The sequence below is a fragment of the Piliocolobus tephrosceles genome, chromosome 5 (assembly GCF_002776525.5).
Source record: "Piliocolobus tephrosceles isolate RC106 chromosome 5, ASM277652v3, whole genome shotgun sequence".
Taxonomy (NCBI): Eukaryota; Metazoa; Chordata; class Mammalia; order Primates; family Cercopithecidae; genus Piliocolobus; species Piliocolobus tephrosceles.
The window spans coordinates 53,332,730-53,349,334 of NC_045438.1; the positions used below are offsets into that span (position 1 = coordinate 53,332,730).

Consider the following 16,605-nt stretch of genomic DNA (forward strand, 5'->3'; position numbering starts at 1 on the left):
GTTACCCACTTCCCTGCTCCCAAATCATCACAACAGAGTAAACAAGTTGAATTTGACCTTCGTAGATGCTAAGATGAGAAATGTTACACAATCCATTGTCTGTGATAAGAAGCATTGAAGAATTAATACTAAAAGACAGATTTCCTTTTAGTCCTGAGCGCTAGAGAAATTGCTATGTGGATATTCTGCACAGGATTCATTGGCAAAATGAGAGCCAGTATTCTTAAAGGCAGTTTTACAGAAATTAGAGTCATGTGTCAACAATGACAGTTTCTTATGCTGACTTTTAATAAAAGCCAATGGCTCAGAGTTACTTTTAATTATCTAGGCCACTGCTGAACAACAGAACTTTCTGAGAGGATAAAAATGTTCTGAATTGTACAGGGTCCAATAAGGTAGCCACTAGGCTCATGTGGTTACTGACCACTTAAAATGTGGCCTGTGCAACTGACCATAATTAAAATTAAGGAGTAATTTAATTTTATTCCATTTCAGTTAATTTAAATATTCTGTAATGTAAATAGCCATCTGTAGCTAGTGACTGCTGTATTACACAGAGAAGATCTAGAAAGTATGCAAAGCATACTAGAACATTATCCACTGAGCCCTAAAAGTAACTGAACAACTTTTGTTGCCCTAAAAAACTGACAATGCTTGACAACACAATTTAAAAACTCAGTACAAAGCACATCTATTTTGTTCTCAGAGTAATCTAAGCTAATCTGATGGCGATGTCAAGTGGACTCTAAATTATGCGTTCTCTTTTTATGTATGTAGTAGGTTTGTTACCAGTAAATCTTTTTCTTTCTTTTTTTCGCTTCTGTGATTGAATATTAAACACATAGCTCATGTTTCTATTAGCTGAGATGTTCACCTAAAAATATTATCATCTTCAAAAATAACCTCTCCATTCTCACAAGAGCACCAACACATCACAGAAATGTCGAAAGGCATACACTGGGTTATATTTTGCTTTAGTGCATCAGCGCTGGAAGAGGGAAGAGTGGTGAATGGACTGAATCACAGAAACCTAATACTTCAGCTGGCAGTTCACAGTTGAGGATGGGTGTGGAAGACATGCATCCAGTCTGTGCACTAATGAAGCACCAATAAACAAGGGAATAGAATGCAGATGTGACGGCTGGGTGTCTTTCAGGAGAAGCTGCAAGGGAGATTGTGACTCTAAAGTGGTGTTAAACTACAGGATGGCTCAATGATCAGTGCCTCATCTAGTCTAATTTGGAAGGAGGCAATTAGAAACAGGCAACATATATACAAAAATCTCCTGTGGAATTTTATCTGGAAATTCTGAGGCTTTATGTAAGAGGAAACAAAAATTAGTATTATATAAGTGACTACAGTGAGAAGCATGGGTACCTTATAAACATGTAATTGATTCAAATTTATTAATATGTCTTTTGGCAAAGTGAACAATTAACATCTAGAAAATTCTCCACTGAACAGCCAGACAAAATATGTTATAAATAAATGTGAATTCAAGGAGAAAGCAGCAAACTCATTTGCTGTAATGTCGGCTCATAGCTGGGCATACACCAAGTTAGCTGCTTATGACTAGATTACATTAAATCTGATTTAAAATATCTTTGACATAGTGCATCCTTACTCTTCACATCATTGAGCCACTACAAGTAAGAAAATAATATTAACTAGTTTAACTGGATTATGTGGAAATGTCAATCAATCTATGAGTCAAATTTGACCAAAAAACTCCCCGGGGATATTTACCAAACAGGCAGTTTCCGTAACAAGGATATTTATAGCTTGAAGGACTTCAATTCCTTCTTCTGAAACAAGATTTTGTTATCATTTTAGTGAGTGAGAAGTGGGACTGAACACAGCATTGGGATTTTAAAATACACATTTGTCGAAACTCCAAGACCAATTTGAGCTAAAATGTTATTTCCATCTCTTTATAGTGCCTTTTCCAGAGCTCCTACTTATCTCATTGTTTTACTCCAGTCCCATCCTGAACTTCTCAAAGGAGAAGTTCTCCTTCAGTTCTGTCATTTTATCTTGACACTCAGTCACTGTCACATTGTAAGTACTTTACAAAGAACTGAGAAATTAGATTGTCAAGATCAAAAACAGAACTTATCTTCCATTTAACTGTCTGCTCTCTAACAGGGAAAAGGAAGTCACCAATTTGAGAGGCAGGAGGGCACAGCGCTCCAGGACACGGGCTTTGGAGTCTGAGCACAGGCTGTGCCACGCAACATGTGCGTGCTGATGGACAAGCCTCAACCCCAGCCCCTGCATCTGTAAAATGGGCATAATGATAAGGTCACCTCAAAGGACATTGTGAACATATGAAAAGATGCATATGAAACCTGCAGCGTGGTCATTGGAACCAGCAAAGTGTTCAATAAATGTTAGTTGTATCAGTGCTATGGTTAAACATTTAAAAAGCTGACGCCGGGCACAGTGGCTCACACCTGTAATCCCACCACTTCACGAGGCCGAGGCGGGTGGCTCACCTGAGGTCAGGAGTTTGAGACTAGCCTGGCCAACATGGTGAAACCCCATCTCTACTAAAAATACAAAAATTAGCCAGGTGTGGTAGTGTATGCCTGGAATCCCAGCGACTGGGAGGCGGAGGCAGGAGAATTGCTTGAACCTGGGAGGCAGAGGTTGCAGAGCTGAGATTGTGCTACTGCATTCCAGCCTGGGCCACAAAGCAAGACTCCATCTCAAAAATAAATAAATAAATATAAGTAAGTAAAAAGTTGATATACATTTATTCCATTTTGTTTCACTGTCACTAAAATAAATGATAATCTCACTTTCTTGAGTTAGATACTTTTTGGTAACTCTCTTATAGAAAAGAAATATATGAAATGTGTTCAAAATCAGCATACAGAATTGTGATGCCCACATGTGGTTTTGGTGAGCACACGGTATGCAAAGGACATTGTTTCACGTTCACTTTTATGCAGCATGGCTAAGGAAAGAAACCCAGATTTTAAAAGTGTATTGTGGGACAGACTCCAAATGGCACCATTTGTAACATTCCAACTCTCCTAATTGCCATGAAGAACATTTACTCAAATATTCAAATATTCATTTATGCATTGAAGTATTCATTGAATCCATATTTAGGCACGGTTCCTAGTGCTTGTAATATATAGTGAATACAATGGAGGAAGTTTCCTGACCTCAGGGTGCCTAAGTTCCAACATGAAGCCAAATTCACCTAGAATAAGACATCTCCTTTTTATATTAATAGCATAGAGCATTTTTATAACATAGTGCATCATTCATATTAGACTTTTATATTGCTAGTAAATACCCTCATATATTTTTCTTTATGACTTTCATCTCTCCTGCCCAACCCTACCATTCTACAACGGGAAGTGAGCATAATATTCCTCTTAGGTATGAGGCAAAGGCTTATAATTACCACTAAGCTCAACACAAAATTACTGTAATGCAGCAGCTGATTTTTACAACCGAGCGGAATGGCAATAATCAGATTTATTTCCATACCTTGATAACTAGTAATTTTTTTTTTTTTTTTTTTTTTGCGACTGCAGACAAAAACACTCTCCACCAATACTGGTCAGCAGTTTCTTCCTGATAGGAGTTTGAAAACCCATGAAGCCCTAAAACAAAGAATTTTCTCTTGGAAATTAGTTTTGTTTAGATATGATTCTCTCTCTCTCTTTCTTGCATCTACATACAAACAACACGAGATTTATAAAATAAGAGGAGAATTTTCAAGGTAACGAAAGTGCCAATTATGAGAGGGGCACGAACAGTTTTGAAAATGCTGAGATAACCCAGGAAGAGAGACTGATTTATTGGATTATCTTTGGCTGATGAAAGGCAGACTGAAAGGCTTTAAAATGCTGCCTACACGTGTCCTGTTGACTCAGGTCCTCTTTACCTGGCTGCAATGAGGTCCAGGAGATGCTGCCACCGGTCGTTGACCTTTCCCAGTTTGTATTCAATCTCAGATGCTTTGCTTTCATGACTGGCTTTAGCAAGTCGTTCTCCCATTTGTTGGAGCTGTATTTTGTTCTCTTGAGCAACAGCAATTTCCTCTTGATAATCCTGTGTAATAAATAGCAATCACAGAGGTCAGAAAGCATATTCTTAATGCATCCAGTCCGGCTCTACTAGAAACACGATAATTACTGTTTTCTACTGCTTGGAAACAGTTTGAGCATAGGAATACCATGTGGACATCAGCCCATGTGCACAAGTATTAGCAGTGCCTATTATTTTCGGTATGTATGCAGAGTTGGGATTAAATTTTTATATAGACGTTCTCGAAATAAATAGGATGCTGCTTCCTATTTACCTGAAATATATATTAAAAAACAATGAAATATAGATATAAAAGATAAAGCTTAAAGTATTTTAGTATTGGGAAATTATACCTTATTTCTCTCAACACTAACCTGATGTTATACTTAGAATAAATTCTCATACAAATAGTTGCCGAGAGACTTATGAAATGCACACACACACATACATATGCAATTGACATACATGTATATATGTAAATGTGAATGTGTGTGTCTATTACGTTATTTGTGCGGAATATTTTAAAAGAGTTCCTTCATTTTAAAGAGCTATCCTCTATACAATGTCAGTATTCTGCAGTAAATAAATCAATGATAAATTAACTTTCAGTAATAATAACTATTAATTATAGAGAATCGATGGGCTTCAAACCTTCTTGATTTACTCACTTTCTCTACTAGCTTCTCTTAAATTGTTTGAGTTAAAGAGGACAGACTCCATATGGTCTACTTGCAAGAGATAAGCACAAAATAGTGTGATTTAAGTGACATGAAAGGACAGTCCCCTCCCCTGCACCGCCACTGCTATCCCCAGTGACCCTCTTACTCTCTTGCCACAGTGACAGGATCCAGTCTTTAGGATCAACTTTTTCATTTTTGGCTTAAGCTCCTGTTATGTAATAAAAAGTTTCTCAGCAAAATAATATATGAAGATGGGTATTATATGAGTGTGAACATTTTAACCTTCTCTTGCTCTAAAGTTAGTGTAGTAACAGAGCTATCCTCCCAAGTCATTTACCTAAGCCAAAGGGCCCCAAAAGAATGGTAGGGACCAACAAAATTTTATTCCATTCCAGGGCTGACTGCTGTCGTCATGCCTGCAGCCCCGCCCACCCTCCTTTTTATGTTATTTCAACACAATGGGATTCAAAGACCAATACGTTGATTTGCACTTATTAATATTATAATATTTCAGCAAACATTTGAGATGATTTTATTGAGAAGTGTTTCTTTCAAGGAATTACTTTAAGACTTAAAAAGTATTTATAGTAAAATAATCCTCTTGAATTGTCTTTAAAATCAAACTATTTTTTAGTGTTAATACCAACAGACACTAATATCTTGGTTTCAATTTTTTTATGAATTGCCTTTTTCTTTTTTTTTCTTTTTCCTTCACCTTATTAGTACTTTCCAGTGGACAACTGCCTTTTTCTATGTTGCCAAAATTACCAAACCTTGATGTTATTTTCCTTTACAAAAGAGACACCACAAAGAGGAAAACTCATAAGCCCTTTAAAAAAAACCCATGAGTTATTAATATACAAGGTAGATAGTTAACATTTTAAATAATATTCCTAACATTGTGCCAAATAATGTAATACAATCTATATGAAAAGCTGAAATTTTTCTAAATTTTAAGTTATGATTATAGATTGTTAGAGATGGTTTTTTTCCCCACACTCTCACACTTCCCATAGTTTAGGATGTATATTTACACATCCTAAATTTAGTAAAAAAAGCAATGAGAATATAGACAAATTTAATCAAAATTTATTCTATAGCAAATTTTACTCTACTACCTATAGTGCATTAATCATTCACTGATAGCATTCTCTGACACCCAGCAACTTAGCAAAGGGCAACCGTGAGCAGATGCTAAAATGAAATCTGTATCATCTCAGCCAAGAATTTTAAGGTTTACAATACCAAGTAAACAAATGCTTATTCATTTGGATTGATCCAATGGATAAATCCTCTTGGATTGTGTGCATATGGATAGAAATAATTTTTCTTAACAACCATTTGTATTTCTTTTCAGAATAAATGAAGCTACAATTTGTTGATGTAGTAAATACCGGCTGAGTGCTTATGAGAAGTTAGGCACTGCTTCAGGTGCAGGGGATAAAGCAATGAACAAAACAGACAAAGCCCATGCTCCTGTAAAGCTGACAGATCAGTGGGGTCTCCACTTGGACAATGAATAAGTAAATACAAAAAATACATTGTACATTAAATAGTGATATGTACTAACGACAAGCACACACTAAAATAACATTAAAATCACTGATTGTTCACAAACACTGTGGAAACAATACTGGAATCACCAAATTCTTTTTTTTTGTTTTTCTTCTGGAGACAGTCTCACTCTGTCACCCAGGCTGGAGCGCAGTGGCACAATCTCGGCTCACTGCAACCTCTGCCTCCTGGGTTCAAGTGATTCTCTTGCCTCAGCCCCCTGAGTAGCCAGGACTACAGGCATGCGCCACCATGCCCGGCTAATATTTTGTAGTTTTAGTAGAGATGGGGTTCACTGTGTTGGTCAGGCTGGTCTTGAACTCCTGACCTCTGGTAATCCACCTGTCCTGCCTCTCAAAGTGCTGGGATTACAGGTGTGAGCCACGGCACTCAGCGGAAATCATCAAAAATTTTAAAATGCTAGTAAATTTGATCAGCTTTATACAGACATCAGAAATGTTTTGGATCCAAATGAATATGTAAAATAATTTGATAATATATACATACCTTTAAAATAATATGAAGCCGAAATTATCAGGAAACTCTTAATTCCTATCTATGGTCTACAAACCATATTTTAGAGAGAAAATATCAATTCAATTTATCTTAAGAATCTTTTCTTTCAGGTTCTCTCTAGTGACTTTACCTTTTTAAAAACAAACAAAAATACACAAGCAACTAAAAAAAAAAAAAAAGGAAAGAAAAATAATACATATAAAAGATTCCTACGGAACAGGTAGCTAAGAGCCCCAAATACTGAACTGAATAGTAGATGCTCTATTTCATCACAAATTGCAAGTATCCTATATATTTTACATGTAAAGCAGGTCTTTTCATGCAAGTTTATTTTATGCTGGATACTTTTTTTTTGAGACAGAGTCTCACTCTGTCGCCAGGCTGGAGTGCAGTGGCGCGATCTCTGATCACTGCAATCTCCACCTCCCAGGTTCAAGTGATTCCCCTGCATCAGCCTCTAGAGTAGCTGGGACTACAGGCGAGCACCACCGCGCCCAGCTAATGTTTTGTATTTTAGTAGAGACAGGGTTTCACCATGTTGGCCAGGATGGTCTCGAATCCTGACTTCTTGGTCCACCCGCCTCAGCCTCCCAAAGTGCTGGGATTACAGGTGTGAGCCACCATACCTGGCTGCAAATTTATTTTATATTAAAAAGATAAAATATTTAAAATATACTGCTGCTTTGACAGGAAGGTAATTGTGAGTAAAGTCACCCTCTGTACCTGTGAGAAGTATACATAAGCCTTATGAAGAATGAAAACCTAAGTAGCCATGCATTCCATACCTTCTTGAGCTTCTCTATCATTTCTTCAATGAGAATGTCTCCATTCTGAGAAACCTTGCTTTCCATTTGAGTCAACCACTCACAGAGTTCCTTGTTCTTTTCACTGAAGATGGCCCATTCGTTCAGTCTTTCACCTATTTGCTGCCGCCTTAAGGAGAGCTGAAAAGTTTAAAACAGGAGAATAGGCAAAATGATTATCAGAGAGAAGCCTACACCCCAAGGAAAATAGCAAATAAACTACGACTAAAATGAATGATTGTCATACATCTTTTTAGCCCACTGTTTCCTGAAGTCCAGGACTTGCTATTATACAAGTGGGAGACATTGAATCCTCTAGTTGTTTTCTGAAGGTTCACATATACACTAGCTTATTAAAGGTTCTGGATAATGTAACTTCACACAGTTGGTTCAGGATAGATAGGATACATGACCAGTGAATGTAAGAGAGAAAGAAGAAATGGAAAAGAGTTGGGAAAGAAGAAAGGAAAGAAAGGAAGTAAAAGGAAAGAGAGATGGTAAAGAAGGAAGGAAAACAAAGGAAAGAAAGAAAAAAGAATAGAAAGATGAAAGAAAAGAGTAAAAATAGGGAAGGAAGAAGGAAAGGAAGAAAAGAAGGGATGGAAGAATGAGCCTCGGGTATCTGGAGAGTGAGGGAGAGGGCAGCATCGAAGCGAAGCGGCCTGAAGTGGGGGCAGGTGTCCTGAGGCTCAGCTCCATACTGACACGTGAACTCCAGGCAAGTTTCTCTACTTCTCTGCAGTTTTCATTATTTATTTTTGTTTCTTTTCCTTCTTTTTTTTTTTCTTTGCATGATAGCTTTATTAAGATATATTTCACATATCATACAAAATCACCTGTTTAAAAATGTACAATTTAGTGCTTTTTAGTATATTCACAGCATTTGTGCAATCATCATCATAATCAATATCAATCAAGGATATTTTCATCATTCCAAAAAAAAAAAAAAAAAAGCCAGGTGTGGTGGCTCATGCCTGTAATCCTAACACTGGGAGGCCAAGGCGGGCGGATCACTAGAGGTCAGGAGTTCGAAACTTGCATGGCCAACATGGTGAAACCCTGTCTCTATTAAAAATACAAAAATTAGCCAGGCACGGTGGTGCACACCTGTAATCACAGCTACTTGGGTAGCTGAGGCAGGAGAGTTGCTTGAGCCCAGGAGGCAGAGGTTGCAGTAAGCCGAGATTGTGCCACTATGTTCCACCCTGGGTGACAGAGCAAGACTCCACCTCAAACAACCAACACCACCACCACAACGAAAACCTTGTAGCCATCAACAGTTATTCCACTGCTCCTCCTCACTTACCTCACAGTTCTAATCTCCCTTCTGTCCCTATGGATTTGCCTGTTCTGGACATTTCATATACATGGAATCATACAATATGCAGTCTTCTATGACTTCTTTCACTTAGCATATTTTAAAGATTTATCTGTATTGTAGCATGTACCAATACTTCATTCCTTTTATTGCTGACTATATTCCATTGTATGAATATACCACATTGTATTTATCAACTCATCTTATTTGGGTTGTTTCCATTTTTTGCCTATTCTGAATAATGCTGTTATAAACATTTTGTGCACAAGTGTTTGTATGAATACATGTTTTCATTTCTCTTAGGTATTTATCTAGGAGTAGAATCTCTCGGTCATAAGGAAACACTATAGATTGTTTTCCAAAGTGGCTGCCCATTTCATATTCCCACCAGCAGTAGGATTCCAGTTTCTCTACATCTTCACCGACACTTTTGACTACAGTTATCCTAATGGATGAGAAGCGGTATCTGATGATGGTTTTGATTTGCATTTCCCTGAAGGCTAACAATACTGAGACTCTTCACCTTTCTTAGCCATTTGCAAATCTCCTTTGTAGAATTAGCTACTCAAATCCTTTGTCTGCTTTTTTAATTAGATTGCCTTTTTATTACTGAGTTCTGAGAGTTTCTTATACATTACATATACAACGGGCTTGTTTTCCTATCTCTAGGTCTAGAATTATCCTTTCCAGAATTCTAAAATTTTCTGATTTCAAAATATAATACTCTTGTGTTCACAGTGCTGGTTGAAATACTAAGGAATGTTTCTAGTTGAGCTAAACTACATGTTGGTAAAACATAATATGATTTGGTAAGAAGGTTTGAAGATGTTCTTCCACAGTTTTGTCATAATGCTAGCTATTCCGCTATTCATTCCACAGCACTAAACATGTCCCTATCGATTTTATTTTACCCCCAGTATTTTATTACAAAACATTTCTGACACAGAAAAGCTGAAAGAATTGTTTGGTAAGCACTCATTATATACTACCTGGGCTCAAACAGTTAACATTTTGCTATGCTTTGTTTTAAGACATTTTCCTTCCTTAATACATTTACTTTTTACGTATTTCAAACAAATTTCCTTTTTAAAATGAAAATGAAAATATTTCTAAGGTATTACACACTTTCTAGTTATTAATTCTGCCTTGGATTGGCTCTGTTAATGATTAGACAGATAACACAAACCTAAATATCTGTGATTCTACATCCTTGTAAACTAGTCCAGGAGCCCAGGATACGTATCCCAAGGCCGGCCTTAGGCGTAGTGAGTTGCCTACAGAGTGAGCCCCAAAACCTACCATAAATTTTGAAAGGCAACCACAAGAGATTTATTCTTTTGATTCAATTCTGATCTTTTAAAATAAAAGTTTTTCTGGGTTGGGTGACACTGGTGAACATACTAAGTATTTCCCCATTAGTATAATTTAGTTTCTCATTGAGATTTTTGGAGGCAGAATAATACAGAACAGTCAAACGGCAGTGAACTCACTTGGGATAGGTCCTACTAGAAATGGAAAAAGCTAAGGAAACACAGATTTAACAGTTTTGATTTAACTGTTAAATTTAACAGATTTAACATGTTAAGATTTAACAGATTTAACACTTTGGGACAAATTTTGTCACTTTACACCGTACCCCAAATAGCACCGAAGAACACAATCCTTCCAGCACCCCTTACCCCTCTAGTTCTGAGGGCCGCGTGCACTCTGATCTTCTGCTGGATCTCTCAGATTGAGAACTCTTTGGTGAATACAGCCTCTTCCCTTTCATTCACACAGAGCAGCAAGAGTCAGGAGTCTGGCTGGTAATTAAAGTCCTGGTTCAATTGATGGCCAAACTAAACTATACTTTTAGTATTTGGACTGCCCAAAGTAATCATTGTTTAAGAATCAAGGCTGGGCGTGGTGGCACATGTCTGTAATCCCAGCACTTTGGGAGGTCGAGGTGGGCAGATCACGGGAACCAGGAGTTCAAGACCAGCCTGGCCAACATAGTGAAACTCCATCTCTACTAAAAAACAAAAATTAGCCAGATGTGGTGGCAGGCATCTGTAATCTCATCTACTCGGGAGGCTGAGGCAGGAGAATCGCTTGAGCCCAGAAGGCGGAGATTGCAGTGAGCCAAGATCATGCCACTGCACTACAGCTTGGGTGACAGAGTGAGAAGACAAAAAAAAAAAAAAAAAAAGAATCGAAACCCCTGCCCTTCAGACTGAAGATGAACAAGTAACTCCTCACACTTCCCCCAAATCTTGGCCATAAGCCAAGAATGAACTCTAGGCCTGTACTCACCAATATCTGCAGGGAGGATGGCCACATAACAGAAAAATATTACTTATTACTTTCATAGGTAGGTAATATTATCCCCATTTCAGAGACAAGGAATGTGAAAGCCGGACAAATTTGGGGTACTCGTTTAGAATCAGTACAAGATAAGAGCAGCAAAGTTTGAGTGTTTGATATGGGGTGCAAATATGATTAAATATCCAGAGGCAGCTAAGATTCAAAAATAGTTCATCCATCACTGACTAACTGCACGACCAGGACAAGGTCCCTCATTTTCTCTACGACTTACTCCTTTCATTTGGAAATTATTCCTATGTTTGCTCCAAAAATTCATTAGTCTGTAGTAAACAAGTGTCTCTTTGTCCCCAGTACTGTCCTATCAATATGGTAACATTATACAAACAAGAGAGTAATTTAAGAAATTGACTGATAAGGCCAGGAGCGCTGGCTCACGCCTGTTATCCCAGCACTTTGGGAGACTGAAACGGGCGGATCACTTGAGCTCAGGAGTTTGAGACTAGCCTGGCCAACATGGCGAAACTGCATCACCACTAAAAAATACAAAATTAGCCGGGCGTGGTGGCGCATGCCTGTAATCCCAGCTACTCAGAAGGCTGAGGCAGGAGAACTGCTTGAACCCAGGAGGTACAGGTTGCAGTGAGCCAAGATCGCACCATTGCACTCCAGCCTGGGCATCAAGAGTGAAACTCTGTCTCAAAAGGAAAAAAAAAATACATTGACTGATATATACTAAAGACCTGACAACAGCTGGCCATTACTGTGCTGTAGCTACTAGTACTATTATACATGACTTCAGGGCATCAATTAAGTTTAAAATTTTTTTTCTTCCCTTGACACTCATGTATTCAATATCTGTACTAAGCAGCTGGACTATACATAGATAGATAGATAGATAGATAGATAGATAGATAGATAGATATAGATAGATATAGATAGATATATAAAATATATATTATATCCCTAGTGTTTATCACACACCATGAAAATGTTGCTTTCATTTTCTTACCACGGAGTTATACCTTAAAAAAGACACAGTGAGGTTACAAGCACTGGGTGCAAACCAAGGCCACATGCTTTTCAAAAGATGTGCATTCATAAGGGCAATGGCATCGTCCTTCTGGTTTGTACATCTAATATTTAGTCTATATACTAAATATTAAAGTAAATATATAGTAAGCATTACTATATTATACTAAATATAAAGTAAACATTACCATCTCTTTCTTTGGATTCAAATGAAACTTAAATTATTTATCAGCTTAGCACACATTTATGTTTTTGCAAGGGCACAAATACATTGCATTGCCAACAGTTGAGAAGCACCAGCTAAAACCTTCAGAGTGTGCAGTAGCTCAACAGGAAATACATCCTTTTCTGGTTGAAATATTTTTACCATGATGTTTTGACAAAACAACGAGCAATTACAATGATGACATATACTTATATTTCAGCTAGAATTACACACAAATCTACAAACCAAAACAGGAATAAAAACAAGTAGAAGCTCTGGCTGTACACAGGCACAACAAAACATTTGGGGTATCTACTTGAAAACAGATACTTTAATATATTAACTCTGCCCTGCAATGTTTACTCACGGCCTCTCTCCCTCATTCTCATCGCCAGTCCCAGGTACTCCAGACTCCTTGTCAACTGCTTCGGTCAGAATAGGAACAGACTACTTGCTCCTTAGTACGGATAATGTTAGGTTGAACTCAAGTTTTGACTTTTACAACGAGACATAGGCGCAAGCTCATTTCCTTTTGTGGTTTCATACTTGACAGAAATTCACCAGAAACAACTAACTCAAGAATTAGAAACCAATCTATGTACCCCTTAGAGTTACATCCTGGCGCCTTGATCAAACCCATGACTAAACTCTCAATGGTTTAAATAATACTTTTCAGAGAGAAGTGTTAATAATATGAGATAAGTATGCTTTAGCTTCAAGCATTAAGACACTTCAACATGGAAAGATTCTAAAATCACTATGTGTTCCGTTTGCTGTTTCTTTTTAACGTCTTAGTCTACTCACAGGTGCAGGGTATTAATCTACTTACAGCATATCGCATGATCAACATCAGCTTTCGAAATATATTTTCAGACAGCTGTCTAGATACATCTAAGTCTGAAGAACAATTTTACAACACATGAATGACTAACTTAGCAATTAATAATAACAATAATTCCACGACATTTTTATGAAATGGTTGTCCTAAATCAAAAAGTATTGCATAACCATAATCTTCTTAACCTCCAAAATATTCAAAATCTTGTCATTATTGCCCTAACATCTTAACTATAAACAACACATCATGAACACTTAGCTACTGTAGACACTGGAGATACAAAGAAATGGCCTTTGTATATCAAAGTCCTCATATTCTTGTAATGAGGTCACAAACATTAAAAAGAATAATAATACAATGCCACATTATGGCACAACCAAAAGAGAAATGAGAGTTCAGAGGACCAAGAACATACTGAGGGCCGAGAATTTCATAAATGACATTGCAGGGGTTGCAGGATGTAAAAGAAAACAGGTTAGAAAATTAGAAGGGAAGCCCGGGTGTGGTGGCTCACGTCTGTCACCCCAGCACTTTGGGAGGCTGAGGTGGGTGGCTCACCTGAGGTCGGGAATTCGAGACCAGCCTGACCAACATGGAGAAACCCCATCTCTACTAAAAATGCAAAATTAGCAGGATCTGGTGATGCATGCCTGTAATCCCAGCTACTCGGGAGGCTGAGGCAGGAAAATGGCTTGAACCTGGAAGGCAGAGTTTGCGGTGAGCCGAGATCATGCCATTGCACTCCAGCCTGGGCAATAAGAGTGAAGCTCCGTATCAAAAAAATAAAAAATAAAAGAAGAAGAAGAAAATTAGAAGAGAAGAAACAGTGTCAGCAGGAAGAGTGGCATAATCCAGGTCTTTGGGGAGGGAAGTTAATGGCAGGTTTGAAGCAAATAGGATCCAATCTCTAAAATATCTCTCTGAAGGCTTCATAGGCATCATTTAGCTAAAGCAATATATCTGGTCTAATCCAATTCATCCAACATGCTAAAAAATATTAAGAGAGCAGGTAGTGCTAGACTTTTCTTAAAATTAAGAAAAACAGATGAATGGGCTCACAAAGGTAACTGAAGGTTGCTGTGATAATTTCCCACAATTTTTCCCACCAAATATCTTTCATTTTGATACATCATGATAAAGTCTTTACGTTGCAAAATTGTAGGATGACTTACTGTATGGTAAGGTATTGCTTTCAGTTTGAAGAATGCAGAAATGAATCAAGCGTTGTGATGAACATTACTACCCTCTATGAGTAACTCCATGTAAATTTCTCATTGTGTTCACTGAAAAAATGAAGCTTTGTGAAAGTAGCTAAATTCATTTTGAACTCAAACCATTAACATGTTGGTGAAAGCCATCTCTTATATGTGTCCCCCTTTTTAAAAAGTATATATCCATAGGAAACTGCTCACACATCTACCACGTGTGCTCCAGAGCTTTCTGTTAGTCCATGGACTGAGAAAAACCTGGGTTTTCACCTAAATATACAGAGAGAAATTTTCCTGAAAACACACTTCTTGTTAATATCACATAAATCAAGAGGCTCTGAGCCTCTTAAACTCTGTTTCATGGTTCCTGAAGGATGAGGATAAGCATCCCTAAGTTAGAGAAAATGTGGAGGATGGGAGACAAAAGAGATCCCAGGGTAGTACAATTGGCAGGGACATAAGAGTAGGGACATAAGAGTCCCCTCTCAACAGCCCCTTCCTCAGTCTTCCCACAGCAGCTTCTTCCAGCCAGGCCCTCTGCTCCAGCTGCCACCTTGTCAGCGTGATCATTTGCTTCCTCCCCTCAATCTATCTCCTCCACTCCCCTTCTCAAAACTGAATTCAAAATTTATCCATCTCAAAAAACATTTCCTTTATTCTTTGCCATCCACAGTAACCTTAGCTTGCTTACATCTTTATACAGTTTTTTTTCTGTGTGTGTATGTGTGTATGTGTGTGTGTGTGTGTGACGAAGTTTTGCTCTTGTTGCCCAGGATGGAGTGCAATGGCGCGATCTCGGCTCACTGCAACCTCCAGCTCCCGGGTTCAAGCGATTCTCCTGCCTCAGCCTCCCAAGTAGCTGGGATTACAGGCGCCCACCACCATGCCTGGCTAATTTTTATATTTTTAGTAGAGATGGGGTTTCATCTTGTTGGCCAGGCTGGTCTTGAACTCCTGACCTCAGGTGATCCACCTGCCTTGGCCTCCCAAAGTGCTGGGAGGACAGACATGAGCCACCACACCTGGGTCCTTCATACAGTTTTATACATTGTTTTGACCTGTTTATGCCTGGTTTTCTTCTTAACCGTACACATTCTCCTAGACTGATTTTAGTCTTAGATCAAGTTTAAACTTGATGGTAGGGACATTTATTACAGTTTGTTAACATCACAATAATTAAGATGACTGATCCATTTAACAGAGATATATCACAGCCTATTCTGTGCCAGGCAGGGGCACCTGGGGTACAGAAGTAACAACACAGACAAGGCCCCACTTTCTGAAGAGCATAACCTCAAGGCATTTGGGTCTGTTCATTATGAGCCTTTGAATCTGTTATTCCTCTTTGCCTAGGATGTCTTCTCGCTGCCTTTCCACCAATCTTTCCCTTTCATTTCCAACTCAAAGTCAATCTGGAATCTTTTTTAAGATGTTGTGCACATAGAAGGTATTTAATAAATGAATAAAGTATGACTAAAAATAAATGAATATTAACTACCAGGAAACAACTACAGTAAATTAAGAGTGATAATAAATATTCCCTGTACAAAGCCAGCTCCACAGTATTAGCTAATATTACAAATGCAACAACAGTTTTTCATGTTTCAAGTATATCCACCCAGCAAAATCACAAATGTGAACCATAACATGGTGCTTTCTCTTAAGAATATTATACCAGCCAGCGAAAGTGAAAGGAAAAGAATCTAGTTTAAGTTGTTTTAAAATGTGGCAAAATATAAATATATTCATCTGAAACGTTCTGGTAGTAACCACAGTGTTCTTCCTTTGTCCATACTAAGAATGATGGGATGGGTCCACATGTGGGTTAAGCCATCTGACATTCAAATTCATCTCCCAGTTTTCCATCATCAAGATAATTCCATTTTTAGAACTTGTCTTACCTGGTGGCATAGTTCTTCCCACTGCCTTTGCAGAAGCTCTATGCGTTCATTAAGAATGGAGATATCATCAGCACTGATGTAGGCAGAGAGGGTGTCCTTCAGCAGGGTCAACTGGGTCAAGTCATCTGTCCAGCTCCCAACTGCATTTTCTAATTCCTAAATTAAAAAAAAAAAAAAAAAAAAAAAAAAAAAAAAAAAAAAA

The 16,605-nt window shown here is 38.0% G+C and overlaps 1 protein-coding gene across 4 annotated transcripts in view; it reads right to left on the reverse strand.

Moving 5' to 3' along the window:
* Nucleotides 1-16,605, reverse strand: part of SYNE1 (spectrin repeat containing nuclear envelope protein 1) — a 524,167-nt gene that overhangs the window by 51,056 nt on the left and 456,506 nt on the right. For 2 of the 4 annotated variants that reach the window (XM_023206133.1, XM_023206131.1), the window contains exons 1-3: nt 12,824-12,980; nt 7,583-7,741; nt 3,905-4,071 (exon numbers count right to left, since the gene is read on the reverse strand). In XM_023206133.1, coding sequence (XP_023061901.1) covers nt 3,905-4,071; nt 7,583-7,648 — 233 coding nt within the window. In that variant the 5' untranslated portion in view covers nt 7,649-7,741; nt 12,824-12,980. Of the gene's footprint in view, nt 1-3,904; nt 4,072-7,582; nt 7,742-10,597; nt 10,721-12,823; nt 12,981-16,403; nt 16,560-16,605 lie in introns of those variants that run through there. The other 2 variants (XM_023206132.2, XM_026454397.1) reach the window with 2 other exon arrangements.